General features: G+C 41.0%; 1 protein-coding gene across 1 annotated transcript in view; it reads right to left on the minus strand.

Annotated features, from left to right (window-relative positions):
- Positions 1–26,434, minus strand: part of ROS1 (ROS proto-oncogene 1, receptor tyrosine kinase) — a 311,501-nt gene that overhangs the window by 261,103 nt on the left and 23,964 nt on the right. The window contains 9 exon segments of the mRNA XM_063919336.1: positions 7,685–7,850; positions 8,844–8,899; positions 8,902–8,988; positions 10,655–10,869; positions 11,623–11,654; positions 13,929–14,183; positions 15,394–15,725; positions 15,810–16,087; positions 17,610–17,895. Coding sequence (XP_063775406.1) covers positions 7,685–7,850; positions 8,844–8,899; positions 8,902–8,988; positions 10,655–10,869; positions 11,623–11,654; positions 13,929–14,183; positions 15,394–15,725; positions 15,810–16,087; positions 17,610–17,895 — 1,707 coding nt within the window.

Below are 26,434 nucleotides of genomic sequence, written 5' to 3' on the forward strand. Positions count from 1 at the left end.
TAATATAAACATCTTCTTTGTTTATTGTAATCTTTGTTATAATTAACACTCACCAGCTTTGTGGAGATCCCTGGAGCTGCAGGGAGACCAGTGATGAGGCAGCTACAGCTCTGCCTCAGTGCTACAGTCAGACACTGCTTTACAGAGCTGGGGGCAGGGCCACACCTAACACAGCTAATATACAGCTAATAAAGGCATGCCTCTGAGTATGTGGGGTGTATCTTGTTCCCTGATGGACACTTGGATGTGTCATGTGACCATGAAGTGCACTGTAGTAAGAGCTCAGTCAGCAGCAGCCACAGAAGACACAGGGATGCAGGTAGGAGACTAAATAGACACTGTAGCTTAGTGTATTGATGGGAGAGTTACAGTGAGTGGGGGGGCAGTGAGTAAGGGGGGGGGGGGGGGAGGCTCACAGCATTCCCATCCCCATGTGTGCCTCCCCAACCATTCATCTCACCACACGTCGCTATCTTGTACTTACACTACATAAGAATGATAATATACATTAGCATTTGGCTTTTATACAGTACTTGGTATGGTAAGTCACAAAAACATTTTGTGTAATAATGATAAATATACAAGGTGTATTGCCAAGAGTGGGCAGGGAGATATTAATACTACGTGAAAACCTACTATATGCATCAAAATTATTTTGATAGGAAGGATTTATTGTTTCCCAAAGATGCTTGTATTGGTTATTTATCTAGACTAGAGGTTCCCAAACTCCCAAATATATATTAATTTATTGTATGAATTGTCTCTTATGTATCTATTTTTGTATCAGTAAACTTTTATTATTATAGTGAAGCCTCAGTGTTTTTCCTAATGGAGAGCAGATACACCTATCTATATATTAATTTTATAAGGTTTTTTACTGAGCCATTTTGAGAGAACGGCTGAACGTAAAAACATGGTTGAGGTATCAAAATAAAGGTCTTACCATGTAGATGTGCCAGTCAGAGGCGGGACTACCGCCAGTGCAACCAGTGCATTGCACTGGGGCCCGCCACTGTCCAGGGGCCCAAAGCATGTAATGAGTCAAACTGACTCATTACATGCCGCTGTGCGCTGCGGGCAACCGCTGCCCACAGCACACAGCCGCCCGGAGAGAGAGGAGAGGAGCGCAGCGGTACGGGGGGAAGGAGGAGGAGGGAGGTGGAAGAGGGAGCCGCAGCAGTGCTGTGTTGTTGGTTGAGGCGCTGCTGCTGTCCCTCTGCTTCAGTATAGGCTGTCTTTCGCCGCTGTGTAGCACATCCCAGCATTCACAGCGGCGGAGAACAGCCTATAGTGAAGCAGAGGGACAGCAGCAGCAGCGCCTCCACCAATAACACAGTGCTGTTACGGCTCCCTCCTCCTCCTTCTCTCCTGCCCGGGATCTCTGCCAGAAAAAGCTGCACCGAGGAGCCTGAGCCAGCGGAGAGGGTAAGTATAATTCTTTCTTTCTTTCTTTCTTTCTTTCTTTCTTTATGTGCAAAAAGGGGGACTGTCTGCTGTAATGTGTAAAAAAGGGGGAATCTGCCTGACGTAATGTGTAAAGAGGGGACGCTGTCTGCCCTGCCGCAATGTGTAAAAAGGGGGAATCTGCCTGCCGTAATGTGTAAAAAGGGCACGCTGTCTGCCGTAATGTGTAAAAAGGGACCGCTGTCTGCCGTAATGTGTAAAAAGGGCACGCTGTCTGCCACAATGTGTAACAAGGGCACGCTGTCTGCCGTTATGTGTAAAAAGGGCACGCTGTCTGCCATTATGTGTAAAAAGTGTACGCTGTCTGCCGCTATGTGTAACAAGGGCACGCTGTCTGCCGTTATGTGTAAAAAGGGGACGTTGTCTGCCGTTATGTGTAAAAAGGGGACACTGTCTGCCATTATGTGTAAAAATGGGACGCTGTCTGCCGTTATGTGTAAAAAGTACACATTGTCTGCCGCTATGTGTAAAAAGGGCATGCTGTCTGCCTTTATGTGTAAAAAGGGGGACACTGTCTGCCGTAATGTGTAAAAAGGGCACGCTGTCTGCCGTAATGTGTAACAAGGGCACGCTGTCTGCCGTTATGTGTAAAAAGGGCACGCTGTCTGCCGTTATGTGTAAAAAGGGCACGCTGTCTGCCGTTATGTGTAAAAAGGGAACGCTGTCTGCCGTTATGTGTAAAAAGTGTACACTGTCTGCCGCTAAGTGTAACAAGGGCACGCTGTCTGCCATTATGTGTAAAAAGGGGACGCTGTCTGCCGTTATGTGTAAAAAGGGGACGCTGTCTGCCGTTATGTGTAACAAGGGCACGCTGTCTGCCGTTATGTGTAAAAAGGAGACGCTGTCTGCCGTTATGTGTAAAAAGGGGACACTGTCTGCCGTTATGTGTAAAAAGGGGATGCTGTCTGCCGTTATGTGTAAAAAGTGCACGCTGTCTGCCGCTATGTGTAAAAAGGGCTTGCTGTCTGCCGTTATGTGTAAAAAGGGGGACACCGTCTGCCGTAATGTGTAAAAAGGGGACGCTGTCTGCCGTAATGTGTAAAAAGGGGAATCTGTCCGCCGTAAGGTGTAAAAGGGTCTCCACCTGGTTTAGTGGTGCTACTGTGCGGCGTAATTTGAATAATGGAGACTACTGTGCACCGTTTTATGAATTGGTATTATTTTGTGGCCACACCCCTTCCCCACGAAGCCATGCCCCTATGTATTTTTGCGCGCGCCTACGGTGCGCACTACCCCTGTTTTGCATGCAGGGGTGGGGCTCTGATGCAGTTTCTTGCACACAGTGCTAAAATGTCTAGTTACGGCACTGTTGCTAGGTATCCATTTCTGTGGCCCTGAGCAGGTCCCCCTCACCAGATCCTCTCCAGGGGTGAGGGGGTGGACTTGGATGGGATGGGGGGGGGCCCAAAGCATTTTGTCGCACCTGGGCCCACCGCTCGCTAGTTCCGCCACTGGTGCCGGTCATAGATTGGGACAACGGTTTGGGCATTGCAGAACAGCAAAGTTCCAAATCAAAGTCTATGTGGGGTATTCAATTATCCGCAAAATCGTGGCAATCGGGTGAAAATTGCTGCGAAAATGGCTTTTCGCGAGTATTCGCGCTCTTGTTTTTTGACCTATTCAATTCCAAACGGGTTTCACGTGAAAATTGTTGCAGTGAAAAGTGTAGGTGAAAATGGGGAAATCAGCCTGTACCCCAAAAAAATGCTAAACTAACATAGGAAAACAGAAGAGATGTGTATTAGAGATCACATTAGAGAGTTTTTGGGGACTTAAATTGTGTGAAATGGCTGTTATATGCATTTTAAAAAAAAAATGCAAAAAAATTATAGAACGCAAGTTTTTTGTCCAAAATACATGCTCTCATTAAATTTGGGGTACATGAAAATGGGTATAAGTATATATTTGGGTAATTTTAGGGTACTTTTAAAAAAAGTGGAAACAGACCGATTACTCCCGCCTGCAAGCCTAAAAACACCTGTCCCACTCATAAAGCACCCCAATATACCTGTCCCATACCTTGAACCCCAATTTCCATCACTTTGTACTTTTTCACCCCAAAAATGACATGTCATTATTGGCCATTTAAAAATAATTAAAAACTTCAACGTGTCTAATTAGTCATAAGGAGGGTGTCCCAGGAGTTCTGTACCATATCCAAACATTTTTACCTTAAAATAGTGACTTTTCTCAACTTTTCACCTGCTCAGAGTAGGTGAAATGAAATTTGTGAAAAAATTATCACTGATAAATTTTCCAGGAAAATTGAATAGGCGCAAAAAGTCAGTTATCGCTGCTAATTGAATATCCCCTTATGGGTGAAGCGTGCATGAGCAATGTAAGCATTTGCTCTATCGCTAGATCCAAAATATACACTTTATTTGCCTACCTTGCAAAGTTTACATTTGTTCCTTGACATGAGTTTGTTCTTTTAAAAAAAAGAATAATCATTGATTTCAACAGGTTTCCACTAGTTATTACTGATTTATACTATTGTTACTAGTTCTCCTATCACAGTGATACATTGTTTTTTGTTTCCAAAGCAATAATATGCAGAAAGTGGCTACAAACAAAACCATTATTAAGGAAAATCTGCCTATTAGAATAGAAGTAGAGATGAGCGGTATCGGTTCCCTGACAACCGAAACCCCCCGAACTTCACTACCCGAGCCCGGATCCGAGTCAGGCTCGCGTTTTCCCTCCTGACTCGGAAACCAGAACAAGGCAAAATGTCATCATCCCGCTGTCGGATTCTCGCGGGGTTTGGATTCCATATAAAAGCCGAGCGTTGCCGCCATTTTCACTCTGTCATTGGAGAGTGTAGCGAGAGGACGTGTCTCCGCCCTCAGTGTCCTTCATCAGTCCAGTGGTAGTGTCTTGTGCTGCACCAGTCCAGTCACAGTGGTGGTGTCCTCTGCTGCCATATGTCCAGTGCTGCTGTATAAGTCCAGTCCAGTGGTGCTGTGTTGTGCTGCATCAGTTCAATGGTGGTGTATTGTGCTGCATCAGACCAGTCACAGTGGTGGTGTCCTCTGCTGCCATATGTCCAGTGTTGCTGTATAAGTCCAGTCCAGTGGTGCTGTGTTTTCCTGCATCAGTACAGTAGAAGTGTCTTGTGCTGCATCAGTCCAGTCACAGTGGTGGTGTCCTCTGCTGCCATATGTCCAGTGCTGCTGTATAAGTCCAGTCCATTGCAGTGGTGCTGTGTTGTCCTACATCAGTCCAGTGGTGGTGTCCCTGTGCTGCTGTATATGTCCAGTGGTACTGCCGTATATGTCCAGTGGTACTGCCGTATAAATCCAGTGATACTTCCGTATATGTCCAGTGGTACTGGCGTATAAATCCAGTGGTGCTGGCGTATAAATCCAGTGATACTGCCGTATAATTCCAGTAATACTGCCGTATAATTCTAGTTATATTGACATATAATTCTAGTGGTACTGGCGTATAAATCCAGTGAAACTGCCGTATATATCCAGTCCAGTGGTCCTGCCGTATAAGTCCAGTGGTACTGCCATATAATTCCAGTGATAATGCCGTGTAATTCCAGTGATACTACCGTATAAGTCTAGTGATACTGCCGTATAAATCCAGTCCAGTGATACTGCTGTATAAATCCAGTCCAGTGGTACTACCATATAAGGCCAATGGTACTGCCGTATAATTCCAGTAATACTGCTTTATAATTCCAGTGGTACTGCCGTATAAGTCCAGTGATACTGCCATATAAATCCAGTGATACTGGCGTATAAATCCAGTGATACTGGCGTATAAATCCAGTCCAGTGATATTGCCGTATAAGTCCAGTGATACTGCCGTATAAATCCAGTGATACTGCCGTATATGTCCAGTGATACTGCCGTATAAATCCAGTGATACTGCTGTAATGCCATATTATTCCAGTGATACTGCCGTATATGTCCAGTGGTACTGGCGTATAAATCCAGTGGTGCTGGCGTAAAAATCCAGTCCAGTGGTACTGCCATATAAGTCCAGTCCAGTCCAGTGGTGCTGCCATATAGGTTCAGTGGTGCTGTCCTTTGCTGTATATTATTTACTCCAAAAAAAGGGGTTATTAATATTTAATCCAAATAATTTTTACAGGGTTTGCCCTGTTGTGGTTTAGAGGTACACTCTCCTTTGCTGCATTTTGTTATATAAATCCACAAAAATAATGGAGAATAAAAATTTGGGGGATAAAATAGGGAAAAATCAAGAACCACTTCCGCCTACTGCTGCTGCTGCTGCCGCTGCTGTTGTTGCTGCTGGGAGTCGATCATCATCCCAGAGGGGAAGTCGGAAGACCACTTGTTCTACTTCAACTAAGCAAATGACTGTCCAACAGTCCTTTGCGAGGAAGATTAAATATGATAGCAGTCATCCTGTTGCAAAGTGGATAACTGAGGCCTTGACATCTACAGTATGTTGGTGCAGACATGCATCCGATATCCGCCATTAGTGCAGTGGGACTGCAGTGCCAACCCTAGATGGGTCAGATGTTTGTACCGCACACTTGTGTCGTTTAGCTTAGCCATACAGCTACCTCATTGCACCTCTTTTTCTTCTTTGCATGATGTGCTGTTTGGGGCCTAGTTTTTGAATAGTGCCATCCTGTCTGACACTGCAGTGCCACTCCTAGATGGGCCAGGTGTTTGTGCCGCACACTTGTGTCGCTTAGCTTAGTCACAGAGCCACCTCGGTGCAACCTTTTGGCCTAAAAACAATATTGTGAGGTGTCAGGTATTCAGAATAGACTGGAAATTAGTGGAAATTAATGTCATTGAGGTTAATAATACCGTAGGATCAAATTTATCCCCATATTCTATGATTGTATCTGGTTTTATGTTTTTTTCAAAAATCATCCAGATCCAAAACCAAAACACGAAAAGGTGGTTTTGGCAAAACCAATCCAGATCCAAAACACGAACATGGAGCCAGAACCAAAACACAAAACACGAAAAGTGCTTGCCGCAAATTTCTAATTAGAAGCCGCTTTGTTGGGGATTGCAATGGTTAAGACAGTCAGATGCCACCTTAAGAGCATGAATTAATGTTTAAAGTTTTCGTTACTAAGGTAAAGCTTACAAAACAGATATTAAAAGCCCAGATGTCCAGGAAGAAGGACTAGAACAGGCCTGGCCAAACTGTAGCTCTCCAGCAGCTGTGAAACTACAAATCCCAGCATACCGTCCCACCAATCAGCTGGTTTAGTATACTGGGGTTTGTAATTTCACAACAGCTGGAGAGCCACAGGTTTGCCAGGCCTGGGATAGAAGTTTAAAGAGGAATAGGGGGACAAGTGGGCTAACCACACTGTCACAGTAGCACTGATCAAGTCCGTAAACCACAACAAGGTGTCGATGAATTTCAGCTGCTGATGTGACCTTTGCATCTGATTACACTACGAACCTCAATGTTTGACCATGTTTGCACCAGCCCCGCCATCTTACAACGGATGTTGGGACAGTATGACTGATATGAGACACAGTCTATTTGCTATGAGGGGAAGGTCAGGTAGGAAATTATAGTGAAATAGAGAACATTACACACATGAGAGATCTTTTTACCTTACTTATTGAACCACCCTGGTAAGTATCCCCTATTGTCAATATTCCAGTTAGTCTTCAGTGTAGCTGAACCTGCCATCATTACAGAACTCACAGATTATTCTTGTAAAGCAGATTTTGTTTAAATAGATCAATGACAGCATATTCATTACTCACAATTACATTATACATAATTGTGTCTCATACTTTGGAAAAAATCAAGCTGATTAAAGATAAATTTGCTTATAATTAGGTCAACAAATTCATGATACATTACAAGCCTAACTGATCAAAGACAATACACGTATTAATATTCCAGTGCTTTGCTTTAAAAAAAAAAAAGTTTAAGAAAAAAGCAAAATGAATTATAAGATCATTTCTCAGCCAATGTAAAAGTCTGAAATACCAAATAATACATTTCACAACCAGAAACCATAGAAAATGTATCCAAATCAGTTCCACCTAATAGCCCTGACATGTGCTCTACAGTAAAACCAACCACACAATACAAGAGCTCTGGAGCACAACCAAATATGTACCTGGACATGAGCCAGAAATGCATTCTATGATTATGAGGAGATTTTTTTTATCTATGCCATTGAATACATAATTATATATGTATAAAAAGTACCAAGGCTATTCAATGGTATCCTACAAGTTACTATACATAGTACCTCCTTGTGGAGCTCGAAGAGTTAGCAATGTTGTAGGCCCTTTTGCTCAGTACATATAGGGAGTTACAGCTAAATTAAATTCTGTATATGGTTCCAGTCCTTCTACAGTATAGAATGGATCAATTAATATTTCTGGTATAAGACAGATGTCATAACTTGCTCCAAGCTGAAAAAACAGATAAAATACCCATCAAGATATTGACATGAAATACAAATGTGTTTTGGGGAATCTACAGATTATATTACAGTAAAATACCACTATAATTGAACACTGAATAACAAAGTAATATTCTTTATGACTCCAGGTTACATATTTCTAAACCAATACATTTTTGGTTTTAAATATTGTGTGACTATTTTCCTTTTTTTATACAATTTCAATAAAAATACTCAATTTAAAAAATATTGTGTGACTGAATCATACATAATAGTACCAGTATAAATATTTGTATAAGTGTATAGAAAGTGAATGTGCTAGACAGGAATTAAATTCCTTTACAACTGAATCTTTTAAATAGAGCATTATTAATAATATAAAGCCATATACTACTGTAGATAACAAATCCTGTAAGGTGGACAATTGGCAGATGTACCATTTCATATATTTTGCATTAGAAGATTTATAATGGGGAGCACGTATTTCAATAGGGATCTGACATAAGCCCCAAAATCAATCAGCACCTTAAATATAATAGCAAAGAATGATAGTAGAGACCCTGTGGCAACTGCATCACCAAAACATGATGCTTTATTCTCTTAAATATATTTTTGAGTAGCTCGGTGACATATTCAAGCAGTCCAAACAACAGTTTAATCAAGGTTGCCCAACAATATAAAAATGTGTTTATGGTACCTATCCAGAATTGTCATATGTAAAATTGTTGATGCTCCATTTTAATAGGTTATATGCCAACAACATGGGGCTATAGCAATAATTAGCTACTCTAAAAAAATATGATTACACTAGGGTAAAATAGTAAGGTAAAAACCACAAAAAAAAATTCAAAATAAAATATCTGCCAAAATCACACTTCAAAATAAAAGTAGACATTTCATTGAATTCTGCTGTCTTACCCAAAAGTCGTTTTTTTAAAACTAATTACAAAAAGTAAAAACGTCATTTACTAGGCGTAAAGACAATAATGTTAGCAATACGTACCAGATCACAAAGCAACGTGGACTCCACATAGTAGAATAATTTTCCATATTTAACGGTGCTTTCCAAAAAATGTTGAATTGTGAATAATTCCCTCTGATTTCAAAAGATGAATTAGGAATCATATCTGGCATCACTACAGGAGTATGTCAGAAAATCCCTGTAATTTAAAGAAATAGCAATTGTACTCCTAGGATACAAAGTTTGCATATGTATAGGTGTCCTCTTTGGCATTGCCACCAAGGGTGTATCTAGGGGTCTGAGCACCCCTGGCAATGTAAGGGACTAGGGACCTGGGACCCCCCCCCCCCTATTTTTGAAATAGGGAAGACGCGTCTGCCAAAAAAGGGGCGAGGCTACACAATAGTACCCCCAATTCAAATTAAAAAACACAGTAGTGTCCCTCGCTCACATTACACCATACAGGCACAGCATATTTATAATGAGTGCAGTGTGTGTGCTGGTCTCCGGGGGGCCCACACTGCACAACCCTGCACCCATAATTTTCAATACGTACCCTCCAGAGTCCCATGGCACAGCAGCAGCAGTGCAGAAATCGCTGGGAAAATGGCGTGGCGGCATACGCTCTAGACTCTGGGACAGCTCTAGGGTCCCCTTGTGACCCTAGTGCCCAGAGTCTACAGTACTGCTGGATAGAGAGGAGGGGGCCCAGACGGAGCCTGCACATGAGTCTTCTCCTCTGTAGATGCGCTCCTGCATACAGTAATGTCTGTTATTCACGTTACGCTCCATATTACTACCCCTTATATACATTTCTGCCACACACTAGAGCCCATTATTAACATTGCGCTACACAGTAGTATCCATTATACACATTATGCTACACAGTGAATAGCATCCAGTACATGCTTGAACCTATATTTCCACAATAGCAAATAAAAACAATAACCCCTAGTTCACATCAAAAACATTAAATCCAAAGCAAATGCATCATGAATTGTCCAAAATGTCACTTAGTTACAAGTGAACTATAAAGGATGTCAGCAGGAGAGAGGAAGACAGGACCTAACTACCAATTACATTTTCTTAAGACTAGGCTGCAATGAGTGTTATGATGAAGGAGACAGAGCTACCAGTAGAGATTAGTCTGCAAGTTGCATATAAAGAATAAATGGAAATAATTCTGCCAAACTGTACAACATTCAGCATAACTTTTTGACTTCTACAGGGGTGGTTGTAAAGGACAGCCATTAAAAGGTAAACAAGAAAATGCAGGAAAAAATGAAAGAAAGAAAGAAAGAAAGAAAGAAAGAAAGAAAGAAAGAAAGAAAGAAAGAAAGAAAGAAAGAAAGAAAGAAAGAAAGAAAGAAGATTTTAGATGTTTGATTTTATTGAAGAGTCTATGAGCATTTGGTCCAGCCCAATAGTGATAATTCTGAAACCAGAGGGATATATACTATGCTATACCTTCCAGCAATTAAACAGTGCAATCTCAAGAGTCAGTGGGTTAGCTAGGAGTTTGGCCAGTGGTTGCTACCTGACTATACAGGATTTGACTGAAAGTTACTGGCAGATTCCTCTTTCTCCTTTATTTTAGCCTAACACTTTATTCCCCACCTCTTTAAGCCTATTAATATAAGGTCATCCATTTGATCTACATGGAGCACTGTACACAATACAACACATTATGAATCGGATTTAAACATACCATGCTGAATATGCTACTGCCTGTCTCTATGATATGGTGATATAATGTAGTCTAGGTATTGAGAGCCTCAGATTCCCAAAGTACAGGCCAGCTTGGATTGTTTAAGTGTTAATTCGTGGGTGCCTTCATTTTATTTTTCTCTTACCTGGTATTGGTTTTCGGAAATTTAGAACCAGCGTAAAAGCTGTGAACTCTGAAGGTTGGGAGAAAGGTGTGCAGACGCTTTGGTTAACCTCTTGCACTGTGATATAATTCTGCCCATTTATCCAAAATAGGCGATCGCTGTGGAACATTACAGTATGGTGAGAAATTTCTGATGAACTCCAGTTTGTAAATTCTGTAATTTTTACATCAGATGATCTATAAGGGGGCAAGAAATATAGCCAAGTTTAACAATGAAGCATACATTATATACTTATTACATTTTGAAAGTATCATTGTTATTATTACTTACAGTACTTATCTTGGAAGTCATCTTGTCTGGCATACACACTCTCTATATATATATTTTTATATATTTTATTGAAAGATCAAAATGTTGTCTACAATATACAGTAGATCATTTTGACATCATATATAGAGGCCACAGAAAATTAACAAAAAAGAAACGACAAGAGCATCATCTTCAGTAGCATATACCACAGACCTAGAAAGGCCCAATATTGCAGAAATACAAGAAAAAGAAATATATATATATATTTGAATGTTTCTTTGGCTGTATATTGATGAATAAAGGAAATATAGTAGATTCAGTTTCAAAGGTGTTAGTCTTCGATTATTAAAAGTTGATGATGAGCCTCCTTATCGATAATGAATAATGTGAGCTGATATCTTTAAAGACCTCCGAGACATTCAACTGGAATAAAAAGGAACATAACTAACTCTAAGAAATAAAGTAAAAGGTCGGAGACACTCCCGAAGAGAAAAAACAAAAACAAAACATAGAACATTTAACCAGAGTCACATAAACACACAACATAAGACAAAGGTACACACAATAGGGAGGAAATAACGACATAAAGGATAAGCTGTTCTAAATACCTAGCATAGTACTGTATGCCATAATGATACTAACCCACATCATAACGATAGATGACATATATAGAGACGAACATATCTATTGGATTAATCCTAAGAAGTGTAACCTAAAAGTAAAGGCCTACATCATTAACAGTTTTACATTAATCAAGAAGTATAGTACATTCCAAATTTTCTAATAGACATTTGTATAAGTACCATTCTGTAGAAGTAAAGATTTTAAAAATATGTGTCTGAGTTTCCGTATCCAAATTTCCAATCGAAGGGCCCCATTTGAGATAAAAAAAAATCAATCTGTCTATTGTCATCTAAATTTACAGACCTTCTATCGAAATATAACAATTGGAGTAATTTAATCTTCAACTCCTGTTAAGATGGGGCAGTTTTGGAGATCCAATGAATTAGAATTAACTTTTTGGCCACTGTGATAATAATAGAAGAAGTAAGAGAGTCTTTAATGAACCCACATTCCAATTTCTGAAATCTAGACATAAGCAGGCCAAAGGATCTGGAAAGAGGTGTAGGTGTAAAAGGTTGTTTATAAACATAATAACCTTATTTCAGTATCTCTTAATTTTTGCACAGGACCAAAAACAGTGTATAAACTTGCCATTTTGCATATGACATTTTATACATTCCCCTGTTTCCAAAGGATGAATATGTTTACGCTGAGCTGTTGATATATATGCCCCGTACAGAGTTCTATAATGGACCTCTTGCAAATAAGAGGATTGCAATATATTCATAGTGAAGTTATAATGTTTAAATAAACAATCTAAATGTGAGATGTCCGGAATATCATGTCGCCATCTCAGTAACTATTCATCTCTAAGATGAAGATCTCACAGTCGATAAAATATGATATAGATATTTGGTTTTAAATGGAAGTGTCTGTATCGAGCTTAGTAATGAGGCCAGAGGGTCCCCTAAATCAGTTGACGACATTGAAGGTGGAAGAGAGGTAACATAATGCCTGGCTTGAAGATACATCTAAAAAAAATTATTGGGAATTTGGTATTTATCTTTAAGGTCATTAAAAGAAAGGATCAATCCACCTGGGTCAAAGACCTCGGATGCAAGACTCAGGTGCAGATTTATTAAGCCTGGTGAAGTGATAAAGTGGAAGGTGATAAAGGACCAGCCAATCAGATCCTAACTTCCATGTTACAGGCTGGGTATGAAAAATGACAGTTAGATGCTGACTGGCTGGTGCATTATCACCTTCCACTCTATCACTTCACCAGGCTTAATAAATCTGCCTCTCAATCCTTTATCTCTCCAGTTTTGGGATGTTTTCTTATACAGAGAGGGAGGGAAAGCTGGGTTTTCCCATAAAGGGATAAAAGGCGAATTGGAATTCTTCCTGTGGAGTTTCTTATCCAGTCATGTAGGAGGTTCTAAACATAATGTTGTCCAATATATCATGTGGGATATCTTTATGCTCTGCATGGAGCAATGCTCCTGGAGAGTATGGTGAGAAAGCAGCTATATCTAATATATGATCAGTATACGTGGATCTCTCTAAGAGCCAATCATTGATATATCTAAAATGGACAGCAAGTGAATAATCAGCAAAATTTGGTTAAAGCAAGTTTTGGCAGCGATATCCTTCCCTTTCCACAATAATCTTATCATTAATTTATTTAAACTATGTAAATCAACTGCATTCAATGTTATAGGTAGCATCTGTATTAAATTAAAAAAATTTAGGAAAAATAACGCTTTTTAGGATGGCTACTCTGCCTAATAGTGAAAGTGGAAGGTTGATCCAGCCTTCTAGGAGAGTGGAGATTTTGGCGAGCAAAGAGGTGTAATTTGCAGAATAAAGCAGTTAGTTAGAATGTGTAATTTGTATTCCAAGGTATTTGACCTGAGAGGGTGCTACAGTGAATTTTGAAATAACATGTGAAGAAGGTATGTAATTAAATTTACCTTTAATTGGTAATATTTCAGATTTGCTGACATTAATATTATACCCGGATTTCGCACCAAATGACTCAATCTTTTTTATTATAGTAGGAATGGAAGAGAGTGGATCCGATATGGATAGAAGCATATCGTGTACAAATAATGCCAGTCTAAGATCAATGTCAGCAACTCGTATTCCACAAAGAGTCAGTAGATCTCAACGCTACAGCCAGGGGTTCGATAACAATGGCAAACAATAGAGGAGAAAAAGGACATCCCTGCCTCGTTCCTCCTTGAATTGGAAAGGAAGGAGATAAGAACCCATTACAAGATATTTGGGATTGGGAATTGGTATATAAAGTTTTTAAAAAATTTATAAATGTACTGGGAAATCCAAATCTGTCCATAGTGTCATAAAGATGTGACCATGTGACCAGGTGGAATGCTTTTTCAACATCAACCGAAAGTATTACGCCAGAGGTGGTATCCTGAGTAGAAGACTGCATTTGTTGAATCACAGTAAGAACTTTACGAACATTCATTAATGAATGTTCGTATCCCATTTGCTCTGGATGGATGATACTTGATAATACGGTCTTAAGCCTATCCAATAACATTTTTGTTAGAATTTTATAGTCTGAATTTAACAAGAAGATAGGTCTGTAAGATTCTGATTTAGAGAGATCTCTCCCAGGTTTGGGGAGCACCTTGATCACAGCCGAATTGAACTATAGAGGTAATACATTGTCAAAGTCGAAAAATATTGCAGTACACACATCCCGTACAAACTACACACAGATGGCCTCCGTGCGCGTACTTGTTCTGCCGTGCGTGCACATATTCGCAATTTGCGTATGGTCGCTCCCGCGGTCCTGCGTATTAGAGCGTGGTATGAGTATTTACGGTAGTGTTTGTAGTCGCATGGAAAAGCCATAAAAACACATTACATATTTAATCCAAATAGTGCACAATGTACACATAGTCTCCCTGCACCACACCAGCAAGTTACAACAGTTTAAATGGTATCAGAACAAAGGGATTCACCTTTACAGGATAGGAGGGGACAGAACAAGGTTATAAGGTGGTGTTTGGTATCCAGCTGTAGGGTATTTTAAGGGCAATATTCCGGTGTTGGTTCGCAGAAGATCGCACGTTCCAGTGAATAGTTATGCACAGTAGCAGAATATAGATACAAACTGTATTTACTGTACATTTGGTATGCAGCGGGAACCCAGAGGAGACCACCCACAAGTGCATCTGGAACAGACATCGCCCACCTATTCAAACCAACCTATGACCTCTCCTGTACTATAAATGACCATCCCTGTGTCCAATGGACAAAGAGATTACAGTATCCATTGTGTTAAGTTTTGGAAGATTGTATAAATGAGCCAGCTGCATGCCTGGTCAGGGACAGACTTAAAAGGTCATCTACCCAGATGACTTAGGACCAGACTTGGAAGCGCGGCGAAAACCAAATACGTATGTACCATTGACTGTAGCCATTATTCTATTGTATTGTATTGCTTTGTTATTGTAACCCCCTTTCAGTAATAATATGTTGTGGTGTCGGAACCCGGCATTTTAAATACAAACTGGTGTCGTGTTTTCCTTTCCCTGCTAAGGTTATAAATGTATTACTATCACATGTATAGTTGTTAAGGGTTAACGGTGTATCTTTAGGTGTGTACGCACTGAGTGTACTTTGTACAGCCAGCAAGGCATTTGTACGCAAAGTACGTACACGGTATGGGGCTCTGTACGCTAATGGTGTAATAAGTACGTAGGTTGAGGATTAAGTATAGCGGCCGCAGCAGCTCCATTTAAAGTGTATGAAATGTCTTTTTAGAGTGTTGCTTTTAGTCCTGTATGTAAATCAGCATTTACAACATTCTGCGTTAAAATATAACTGAATACTTAAACCAAAGTGTCACCTACCTGGGCCGAGAGAATTTTATAAAAGTCACCTCCAAGACCATCGGGACCAGGAGCCTTAGCAGTTTTAAGTGATGTAATCACTCTAGGCACCTCCTCTGACGTAATTGGAGAAATAAGCAAATTTATACAATCCACTGGGACTTGAGGATATACAAGATTCGACCACAAATCCATTTGAAAATTAGTGGAAAAAGAAGTGTGGTTAAGAGGAAAGGGATCTGAGTAAAGATCTTTGTAGAAGTCTTTGAAGGTAGAAGCGATTTGGCTGTTGGAAGAGGTCTGAGTGCCGTCAGATTGTGTTAAAGCATGTACCACTATAGGAGGATGGGATCCTGGCAAAATAACGGAAAGGAGTTTGACAGTCTTATTACCAAATTTATGCTATTTATAGTTTGAGGCAAATAAATATTTCTCACTAATAGACTGCAAAACTTCTTCCAAATGAATTTTTGCTTCTTCATAAGACTGTTTATTTCTAGGTGAGGAGTGTATCATATAAGCAGAATAGGCTTCAGATAAGATAACTTGAAGTTTGAGATAAGACAGAGAAAGTTTTCTGTTACGATCTGAGACAAAGGATATCGCAGCCCCTCGCAGAACTGATTTGGCTGTTTGCCAGAACAATGGGGGATTAGAGTCTTCGTGTTCTTTGTTTGTAAATTTATAATCTTCCCAAATTGCTTTTAATCTATCTCTAAATTTAAGAGATTTGCTCAGGTATCATGGAAATCTCCATTGAGATTCGGAAGACTTTTCAGTTAATACTCTGATCGAGGTCCAAATTAAAGCATGATCAGATACGGTTATAGGCTCAATTTTTGTATTAACAGTATAACCTGAGAAAAAAAAATTTTAGAAATGAAACAATAATCAATCCATAAAAAGGTGTGGTTAGCTGCCGATAAGCAGGTGTATTCCTTAATAGTAGGGTTCAATGCTCTCCATACATCAACTAAATGTATTTGATTCATAAAAGCTGACATTCCAAGTTTAGGGAGAGAGGGGAGGGAATGGGCGGTGCGAGACCTGTCCAAATCGGGGTGGGAAATCAGGTTGAAATCTCCACAAAGAATTATAGAATGACCAATAAACGGTAGTAAAGGTGAAATCAATTTCTGAAAAAAGGATTTGGTATATGAATTTGGGGTGTACATATTGCAGAGATTAAAATGAGTGTTAGAGATCATCACCGAAGCCAGAATAATTCTGTCTTCAGGGTCAATCTGTGTAGAAATAACTTCCAAAGGTAGAGAGTGTTTTACTAAAATGACAACTCCTCTAGCTTTAGAGGTAAAAGGCGCCAAAGCAACCAATTTCCATTGCAACATTTGTAGCTTTAACACCTCAGAGCGGTTTAGATGCATTTCTTGAAAAAAAAATAAGTCTAATTTATGTTTGTATAAATAAAGGAGAATCATGCACCTTTTTGCAGGAGAATTAAATCCCCTTACATTAAGAAAACCAAATATTAATTCAGCCATCAGTCAGTTACGAATAAAAGTAAAATACCAGTACTTAAAACAGCATTGACACATATATTTTAAGAGATGGTACTTCAGAACAGACACAAGGAGAAAAATGAAACAGGGAGACAAAGACATGAGGCAGACATATAGACAAAGATAAAATGTGGGTGTCAAACCAACATCATAGAAAAAAACAAAACGGACTAACGTAGCAACATGCATAAGATGCACAAACAGTAGAAAAGTCACCGAAGCATATCTCCGAACCAATGCCCCTATTTATACACAGCATAGGGCTTTTAATAAAAAAAAAAAAAAGTAGCGAAGTGTAAATAAAAGGTCAATACATTATAGGGAATATGGGTTTCAAAGAAATTTTTGCCCATTTCCCCACAGACAACCATACCCACCATAAATTTCCGAGACAAAAAAATGTATAGCATACTAGCATGAACAGCCAGTACTGTAAATATACAGAAAGAAAGTGTAACGAAACAGTTAACAATCTATTATAACTGTCAAATGACATGGGCGAAGGGCCCCCATAATGAAACATAACTATAAGAGAACCACATCATGATGGATCGTGTCATTATCTGTATAGACAACTAGGTCTGCAGATTTATATAAAGCAAAGGGAATGAAACCATTATGAATCCGCTATATCAAACATATCATATAGGTGAGGCTCTATATAATGGTACAAAATAATATGATTTTGAAAGACCAAATCCTAGTGGGTTAAATCACTCAGAGGATTGAGGTAGATCAGAAATATCATAGGAAGCATTTTGATTTTCCTCTTGCTGGTAAGCCTGGGCATCTTTTGGAGACGTAAAGTCAACAAAAGTGTCACCATTGAAAATCCGCAACTGGGCAGGATAAATCAGAGCAAATTTGCATTTCTTATGAACTAGGCTGGTACAAATCGTGGGAGAACGCTTTGTGCGTTCTAGTGAGTTCCATCGAGAAATCCTGAAATACTGTATACGGAGCTTGACTCCTTCCCAATTTATTGCTTGCTGTTTACTGGAAGCTTTCCAGAAAATCATTTTGTGTAAATAGCTCAAACATCTGAACAGGGTCACTCTAGTCTAGGGCATTTATCATGCGGCTTAGGACCCACTCTGAGTACACGTTCCACAATTAAGTCCTTACATTCCTCAGTGATGCCCAATAAAGCCGGCAAAGTGACACTCACAAAATTAGATAGGTCTTGTCCTTTTACCGACTCAGGTAAACCCACCAGTCTTATATTATTACACCGCAACCGATTTTTAGCATCATCTATTTTGTTCCATAGTTGGTAGTTCTCACACTGTCGTTTTTTAACTTCTGTCTGAGTATCAGCAAGCGCTTAACAGATAGACCCAATCCGTTTCTCCTTCTCAGTGACTCTGAGAGAAACAGTCTGCAGTTGCTGTGTAATATCTGCTACAGCCTGCATCAATAGGGGTCCCACAGTCGATTTAATAGCTTCAACAATGTCCCCATATGTTACTCGGGAATCAGGGGATCTCCATACCTGTAGGAGACCAGTAATCTCCTGCACTGAAGCAGCTTTTTTAGAAGCTGGGGAGGGAGCCGATACATCAGCGTCTGGCGCCATTGCATGGTCCACCTGGCGTTTATCTTGCCTCGGCGGCTGCGGGCGCACGGGAGGTGCGGAAGACAGGTACTTCTCCATCAGCTAGTGAGGTAAGTGGGGGAGCTATGCCCATAGGAAGGAGGCTGTGAAACAGCCTTTAAAATATTTAATAGAGCGGGCAGCGGGACAGAGCTGAATGGCTATGCAGCTCCTTCCATGCACCCGGAACCGAAAGAGCACACACTCTATATTTTTTAAGATATTTGAAAATAGAGAAACCTTTTTGGACAGTGGTGGATAACATGCAGGCTGGCAATACTTCCCATGTGGCACCATTGTCTTTTCCCCTCTGTGACTATTTCTCTGCTTTCTTATAAAGCAGATAAGGGGGGAGGGGTGTAATAGGATGTGAGAATCAGAAAGGGAGAGATTTTGTTACAGTTCTATTTTTTTTAGAGTGGCAATCATTTACATGTCATAATCAACCTGGTTTTGCCATGTAAATGATTGCCACTTTAATAAAAACAGGAGAACCCTCACAAAATCTCTCACTTTCTGATTCTCACAACCCTTTTACATTCTCCCCAAGGGGCCTGATGTAATGAAGTCCGAGTTGGCCAGTGTTCCCAATCGAACTCGGGCGTGTGTTTTTTTAAGCAGCAATCATTTACAAGGCATGGTTTTGCCTTGTACATACTTGCTGCTTTAAAGAAACGTCCAAGTTAGACCCAGAACCAGCACCTTCAGCCAACTCGGACTTCAGTACATCCGGCCCAATATGTCTAAATAGAAATAGCCCGGTCTGAGTGACATATAGGGACTTTATGAATACATGAAGGATCTGAGGGCTTGTGCACAGCGTTTTATGGCAAGTGGAGGTCTTAGTGCACGTGGATGCATTTACTGTAGTTCCATACATATATATAATACAGTAAATTATTGTATCAGGACTCTACAAAACAAATTGCAAGCACTGTCTTACTCATGCTTACGAATATATGCTTAGTACATATTTATAAGGAAACGATTCTTAGCAAGCCAATAAAAGCATCCATCTTTAAGGTCCAACGTCAGGGCCACTACCTGCTGTAAAAAAAAACATTAAATAGTCATTGAAACAAGTTATTTGCTATTGCTACACTTAACAAATAAAACAAATATGTATCAGTTTGAAGAACTGATGTTCTTTTATGTGCAAAATCATAAACCCATATCCTTTTAAGACATGCATTACTATACTCAACAATACACATACAATCCTAAGATTTCCAAAGTATTTTTGGAGGTGTGTATTCAAAAAGAGAAATCTAAACAATAAAGGGCACATGTAGAGTTGGACATAGAACTGTTGTCTGATCTAAAATATACACTTATATAATGTGAATGTGCACCAAATATGTGTGTGCAAATGTATTTCTTGCAGGTACTGGAGGACTTTTATTACAATCATGTTGATGATGATCTCTACACTTTCACCGACAAACTGTAAGTAAAAACACTTGTTACTTCACATGTTAACCTGGTGACACATTGCTAGCAGTTCGGAATGGATTAACGGTGGGCGGGATTCTGGCTGTCAAAATCCTGACAGCACAATCTAACTGCCAGAATGCCGGCAGCGGGGTGAGCGAAAACAGTATGACAAAGGCCGCAAAATAAAAAGGTAAGTGGGGCATTAGTCAGGGCCTTAAGTAGGGGGGGTGCCCTAAGGGGGCATGTTCCCCGTGTGCAGGATTTGAGGGGGCGCCAAGGAGTTACAGAGGAGCAGGTTTTTATTTGTTTTGTTTTTTACCGGCAGTGCTGTGCTGCTCCAGTGAGACAGCAGACAGCTCCCGGAGCTGTCTCCGTCGCTGTGCGGGCGAGCTCCAGTACCTGGGATCTCTCCTATGCCGGCTACTCTCTTCTTTGTCATGCAGTGCTGTGACTAGCGTGAGGGGCACCGTGCAAGCTATAGAAGCGCACTGTGCTCCCAGTTAGCAGTATCAACCTCCGCTTTGCCTCCCAGATGGGGGGATTTGGTGTAGCTTATAGTGGGCATGTAGTGTAGTGATGTAGTGTACCATATAGGATATGTAGTGTAGTAATGTACTGCAGTATATAGGGGCATGTATTGCACTGATGTGGTGTAGCATATAAGGGTATGTAATGTAGTGATGCAGTGTAGTGTAGCATATAGGGTATGTAGTGTAGTAATGTATTACAGTATATAGGGGCATGTAGTGCACTGATGTGGTGTAGCATATAAGGGGATGTAGTGTAGTGATGTAGTGTAGCATATAGGGTATGTAGTGCATTGCATAGGAGCATGCAGTGTAGTGATGTAGTTCAGCATGTAGGGGATGTAGTATAGTGATGTAGTGCAGTGGATAGGGGAATGTAGTGCAGTTATGAAGTGTTATAATATAGTGTGTATGGGGACACACAGAGATGCATGTAGTTGTACATGCTGGTGGGGCATGTGATGCATAGGGCATTTGAGGCATATAGGGGTAAATTGTCCAATAGTATACACTTTTTTCATTATTTTTTTTTTTATAATCTGAATATTGTAGTCTGTCAGAGTGTGTTTTGCGGTGTTGTGTTTTTTTTTTTGGGGGGTGGGGGTGGCGCCAAATTACTGCCTTGCCCCGGGTGACGAAAATCCTAGTTTCGGCCATGCATTAGTGTTAAGTCAGGTGATCCTAGGCTAGATCAGAGAGATGAGTAATTATTATAGTTATTTATTGGCTTCTATATAGTCATAGTCACTTATTGTACTCAAATGGCTCTATACATTTGAAATGATGAGGTTTCCGCAGATTCGGTTAAGGTTAGAGTGAAACAGGGACTGGTCTATTTTATCCTGAATTTTCAATCAGGATCATTGATAGCTTTGCATGTAGAAACTATTTTACACTTAAGGCAAAGTTAGTAATTTTGTCAGACTCCCCTCAGAGAGATTCTGGTAGGGGGAAGTCACAGGAGCAACTGTGGGGGAAGGGAGGTGGGTTTCAAGGTGACGTGACTCATAGCTCAACCTCCACTGTGATTACATGACCTACAGCAAATATCGTCATCAGCGCCTATCCTAGCCATGTAAATCAAATGGTTTTTTTATTATTTATTATAACTATGCCTCCAATAACAATTTAATTCAATAATTGGGCCACATAAATATATTTATTCATTGTTTTGGCACATAGATTGTTTAATAGTGACAACTTAATACACTAGAAAAATTGCTGGGAAAATGTGCATTATAGTCTGAGCCCCTAGTGCTCCTGGTCCTCGGAGTACCTGTAATTTTGAGACAGTCCGTGGAAACGGGATGCCAGCTTATTTTTTTCTCAAGACCAGTGGTCTACATAGTGGAAAGAAGAGGACCAAGCACATCCAAGCAGGTGGGAAGTATGAAGTGTGTGTGTGTTTTTTCTTTGTAACACAGGGTTAACACAATCGGTATGCGTGTCCTGGCGTAATATGTAATATTTTCTTCATAGTGGGACTACAGGTGACAAGCCCTTAATGTCCAGGCATACTGGCACTTGTTTTTCTACAAAATGCCGGAGCAGGCTTGCTGGGACATGTAATCCCACTAGAAAAAACAATATTAATTCTATTAAATTCTATTTTTACGCCTTTAACCCAACATCCAGGGATGCAGGAAAAAATCGAATTCTTCGGGAAGGGACTCCATTTTCTTTTTTTTGTACCCTCTTCATGAGAAATTCTAAGCCTGGTCTGACCAATTTGGGGCTGGTTTTATGTGTATAGCAGAGGGACCCCTTACTGGTTAATGGAAAATTGCGGGAAATGGGCTGGGATGTCCAGGATTGGTTATGGATTTAGGGGGGACCCAATGACATTAATTTTTTTTTTTTTTTTACTTTCTATACTTTTAACTCTAAGAAGCCCGCACAGATGATATTGTTTGGGTTGGTTAGCCACCGTTTTTGCATTAGGTTTTGGTTGGTTCTAAAACCGACCTTTAGTAAATCTTTTTTAGTGTTTTCTATGTGAAAACACATTTGCTGCTCCAATGATCGATCTTGGTAGGAACACAGGTTTTAGGTCAATTTTTCTGTCGGTTCTGACATTTATACATTTCTGATTTGCAAAACCAAAGAATAATAAACAGAAACCACAAAATCCATATTTAGTAAATATTCCCCGCCCCTATGCTGCAGATATAAGCTCTTCCATCAGCAGTTACCAAACAAAAGTAAGAGCTATATTTTGCGGAAGTGGGTTAAATTTGACAACAGATAAGAACCACTTGGCACATTTAGTCTGCCCTATTTGTAAACCTTTTAGTAAGCTCAACCCTATTTAATCATAGAATTAGTGCCACCTTGTGCCTGCAGTACATGACCAGGTTTGTCACCACATAACCCAGGGTCTGGGGTGGGTAAATTACAAGAGCACCTGACTTCTACTTCCTTTGTTTGTTAGGTTTGTAACTCTTTATGTGCATTTCATTTCATTTTAACAAAAATCCTATATCCTTTTCACATACTAGTAGAATCTATTTATTTTTTACACCGATACTAAGGACATAAAATTAAAATAACAAATACTCTACTACAACCTCAGTGTCACAACTGAGGGCCTGAGCTGACGGGAGGCAGCCTCAGTTGTAGGGGCTGAGGTGTAGTGGAACCTGGGAGGTTGTATCAGACCCCTAGACATGTAAGTTACACGTAGAAGAATTGCCCGAAGGCGTGACCACGACAACCAGAATAAAAGTCAATGATGTTTATTATGACATACTCCGTATCACAGCAGCAATAAAAGGAAAACATAAAATCAGCAGTGAAATAATACAGTACCTGGGTACTACAGGGTGGTAAGGGCCACAGGGCTCTGGTAGTATGAGACAGTTCTTATTATCTTCTAGTTGGAAAGTCCTTACCAGGCCCGACTGTAGCAATGGAGATAGACCAGGATCGTACCAGCTGGTGTTCCAGGAAAAGCTGGGCTGCTGTGGGTAAAATGGCTGCTGTGGGTACTGGCTGGAACCAGACTGATGTTAACACGGAGTGGATTGCTGGATGGAACCAGCCAAATAATAAATGAAGCTTGAGAGCGATGAAATATGATGGATATATGGAGCTTGAGAGCGGTGAAATAATAGTACCGGTGGTGAGAGGTAATCTGCAGAAATGATACCGGCACTTTAAGAAAAGCTGAACTCTGCTGGAAGCTAGGCTGGAAGCAGGTAATTCTGTAACTGGAAACAGATGAGTCCCAGAGGACTGGAGAGTCAGGCTGCACCGCAGATGGTAAACTGGAGCGGGTCTCTTTAGTGGAAGTTTGGAGATGGTAACTGGAACCTGGAAAACAACCACAGGAGAGAGAGACAAACTGGAACTAGGTTTGACAACCAAAGCACTGACGCCTTCCTTGCTCAGGCACAGAATACTTATACCTGCAGCAAGGACGGGATTGGCTAGGCAATTATGCAGATTACAATGCAAACAATGGATTGGAGGAATTTGAGCAGGTGACAGAATCCAACATGGCTGCGCCCATGCAGACACTTGGAGGGAAGATTGGTTTGTAATCCATGTGGGAACTTAGACAGTAATGGCGGCGCCGGCCACAGTAAACAGGAGACGCCAGACTGATGAGTACACATTTGAACCACGCGGGCAACAGCGGAGGCCGCGTGTGACGTAAGCGCCATTCTGACATCCTGCATGCAGAAACTCAGGGACGGCGGCGGAGGCCGCGGGAGACGCCATTCAAGATGTAACATGGCGCCGCTGTGACAGCGTCTCAGAGTGACAGGAGAGGAGGCAGGAATGTGGACATCAGTATAACAGATGAGATCCGGTCCTGGAGCGCTGAGCCAGCCTTAGGAGGCATCTGAAAGGTAAGTAATGGCGTCCAGATACCCGGATCGTGACACTCAGTGAGAGGGAGGTGAATAAATAAAACCATCCACATTGCAATGCTAAACACCTGCCACAGGTTTATTATGTGAGGAAATAATCATTACAGAAAAAACCCAGTGGCACCATAGATGATGTTCATCCATGACTATATTTTAATCTTTTAGCTGGCATAATATGAGAAGGATATAACCAAGGAATCTAACAAATGGCTGCTAAGCCTAACAGCGCTCGACCCCTACAGCAGTGTCTGCTTCGGAATATATTGTGCAAAACGACTGGTGACTGATTGAATACACTGAGTGAATCACATATAATGCACATGAGCACTTGTGAATAACAGTCCGTTTAGGACTAGGACATTTTAATTAATCCATCAATTCACGCCTCACAATAAGAGTCAGCATCAATTGTTCAGACTTTTTTTTCCATTCATTCTGCTTATCATAAAAAATACCACAAGGGACTCATCACAAGCCACAGTGGTATACTGACAGAGCACCTGTGAAGAATCCATTCACAAGTGCTCACGTGCATTATATGTGATTCACAATCACACCTGCATTATCCTTCTTTTCTTTTGTTTATTATACATTTTATTTTTGTATTACCCAAGTTTCCTTTTCCTTTGCTCGCAGTAGCATCATATTTACCTACCCAGGTTTATTCTAATTTAATAAATATTCACTATTTTATTCATCACAACTCAGTTTACTCAATCAGTCACCAGTCGGTTTGCACAATATATTCTGAAGCAGACACTGCTGAAGGGGTCGAGTGCTGTTAGGCTTAGAAGCCATTTGTTAGATTATTAAAAAGAGGGTAAGGACACCCTTTAACTAGCAGCACATCCCAAACAGTATTAATTTATTACCGCAGTGCGCAGATTACCCCTGTTATTTAAATATAAACAAGGAAAGCTATAGGCCCCATAGCAAACTCTACAGTGTCCTGTTATCTATCACACATCTGGTTGATCTGCATTCACATTGTACAGTATATGTTACTAAAAAGAGGCCTCGCTCACTTATAAGTAACATTTCATCTTATTATTTTCCTTTAATAGTAAATCATATGTGCATAATGTAGGATTGGATGAGAGGGGGTGCAGTTAAAATGCCGGCTGTTGGGATCCCAGCGTTCAGGATACTGACGCCGAAATCCTGACAGCCGAAAATGCCGCCAGCTAGAATCCCGGCACACCAGGGCTATTCCCACTCATGGGTGTCCATGACACCCATAGAATAGATCCTGTGGCAAGCGCAGGACCGGAGCTTCCACTAGGCAGCTTTAGGCAGCTGCCTAGGGGCGCCGGGACCTGAGGGGGCAGCCTGCTACAGCTGCATGAAAAAGGTAGCGTGGTCCTATCTCTCACATCTGCCGCAATCCCCACAGCACTCGTATCTACAATAGTCATGACTGCCAAGCTCCTGTATTGCAGGGTGACATGCGGTGCTGCTCTTTGTTCCAGGCTCTTTCACAGACTACTCAGTCCCAACTCTGCATCGCAGCCTGCAGGTGAGGTGGCTACATAGTGCACTGTCCGCATTTGATAAGGAAAGAGGGGGAGAGCAGCAGTCTTGGGGGGCGGGAGCTGAGCTGAGCAGCAGGCATGCACACTATCTGGGGTGGATGAGCAGCAGCATGAACACAGATGGCAGAGGGGATAGAACAGAAGACATTTAAAAGAGTAGGGGAGGGGGTGAGAGCAGCAACAATCCACACAGACTATGGAGATGGGGAGAAGAGAGCAGCCATGCCACAGACTGGGGTTGGGGGAGAGCAGCAGTATGCTTTTCACCTGAAGGCCGGTTAGGGGGAAGACGCAGTAGGCAGAACTTTTGCCTAGGGTGCCGAGAAACCTTGCACCGGCCCTGGGCAAGCGCAGCAAGCCACCGAGCCCGCAGGGGGACTCTTAGCGCTCTCCTCGCTGCCGGCATTCTGGCAGGAAGGATGCCGCTGTCGGGATCTTGTCCACCCGTAAAACATATGTAATATGAAGAGAGTATATGCTGATGGCTCTCCTAATCTGCCTATTTTGCTTACATCAGGCTTTATGGGAGCTTATGTAGAATATACCGAATTCACAGCATTTCTTCTCATACCTTAGCGTT

The sequence above is a fragment of the Pseudophryne corroboree genome, chromosome 4 (assembly GCF_028390025.1).
Source record: "Pseudophryne corroboree isolate aPseCor3 chromosome 4, aPseCor3.hap2, whole genome shotgun sequence".
In the NCBI taxonomy this organism is placed as follows: Eukaryota; Metazoa; Chordata; class Amphibia; order Anura; family Myobatrachidae; genus Pseudophryne; species Pseudophryne corroboree.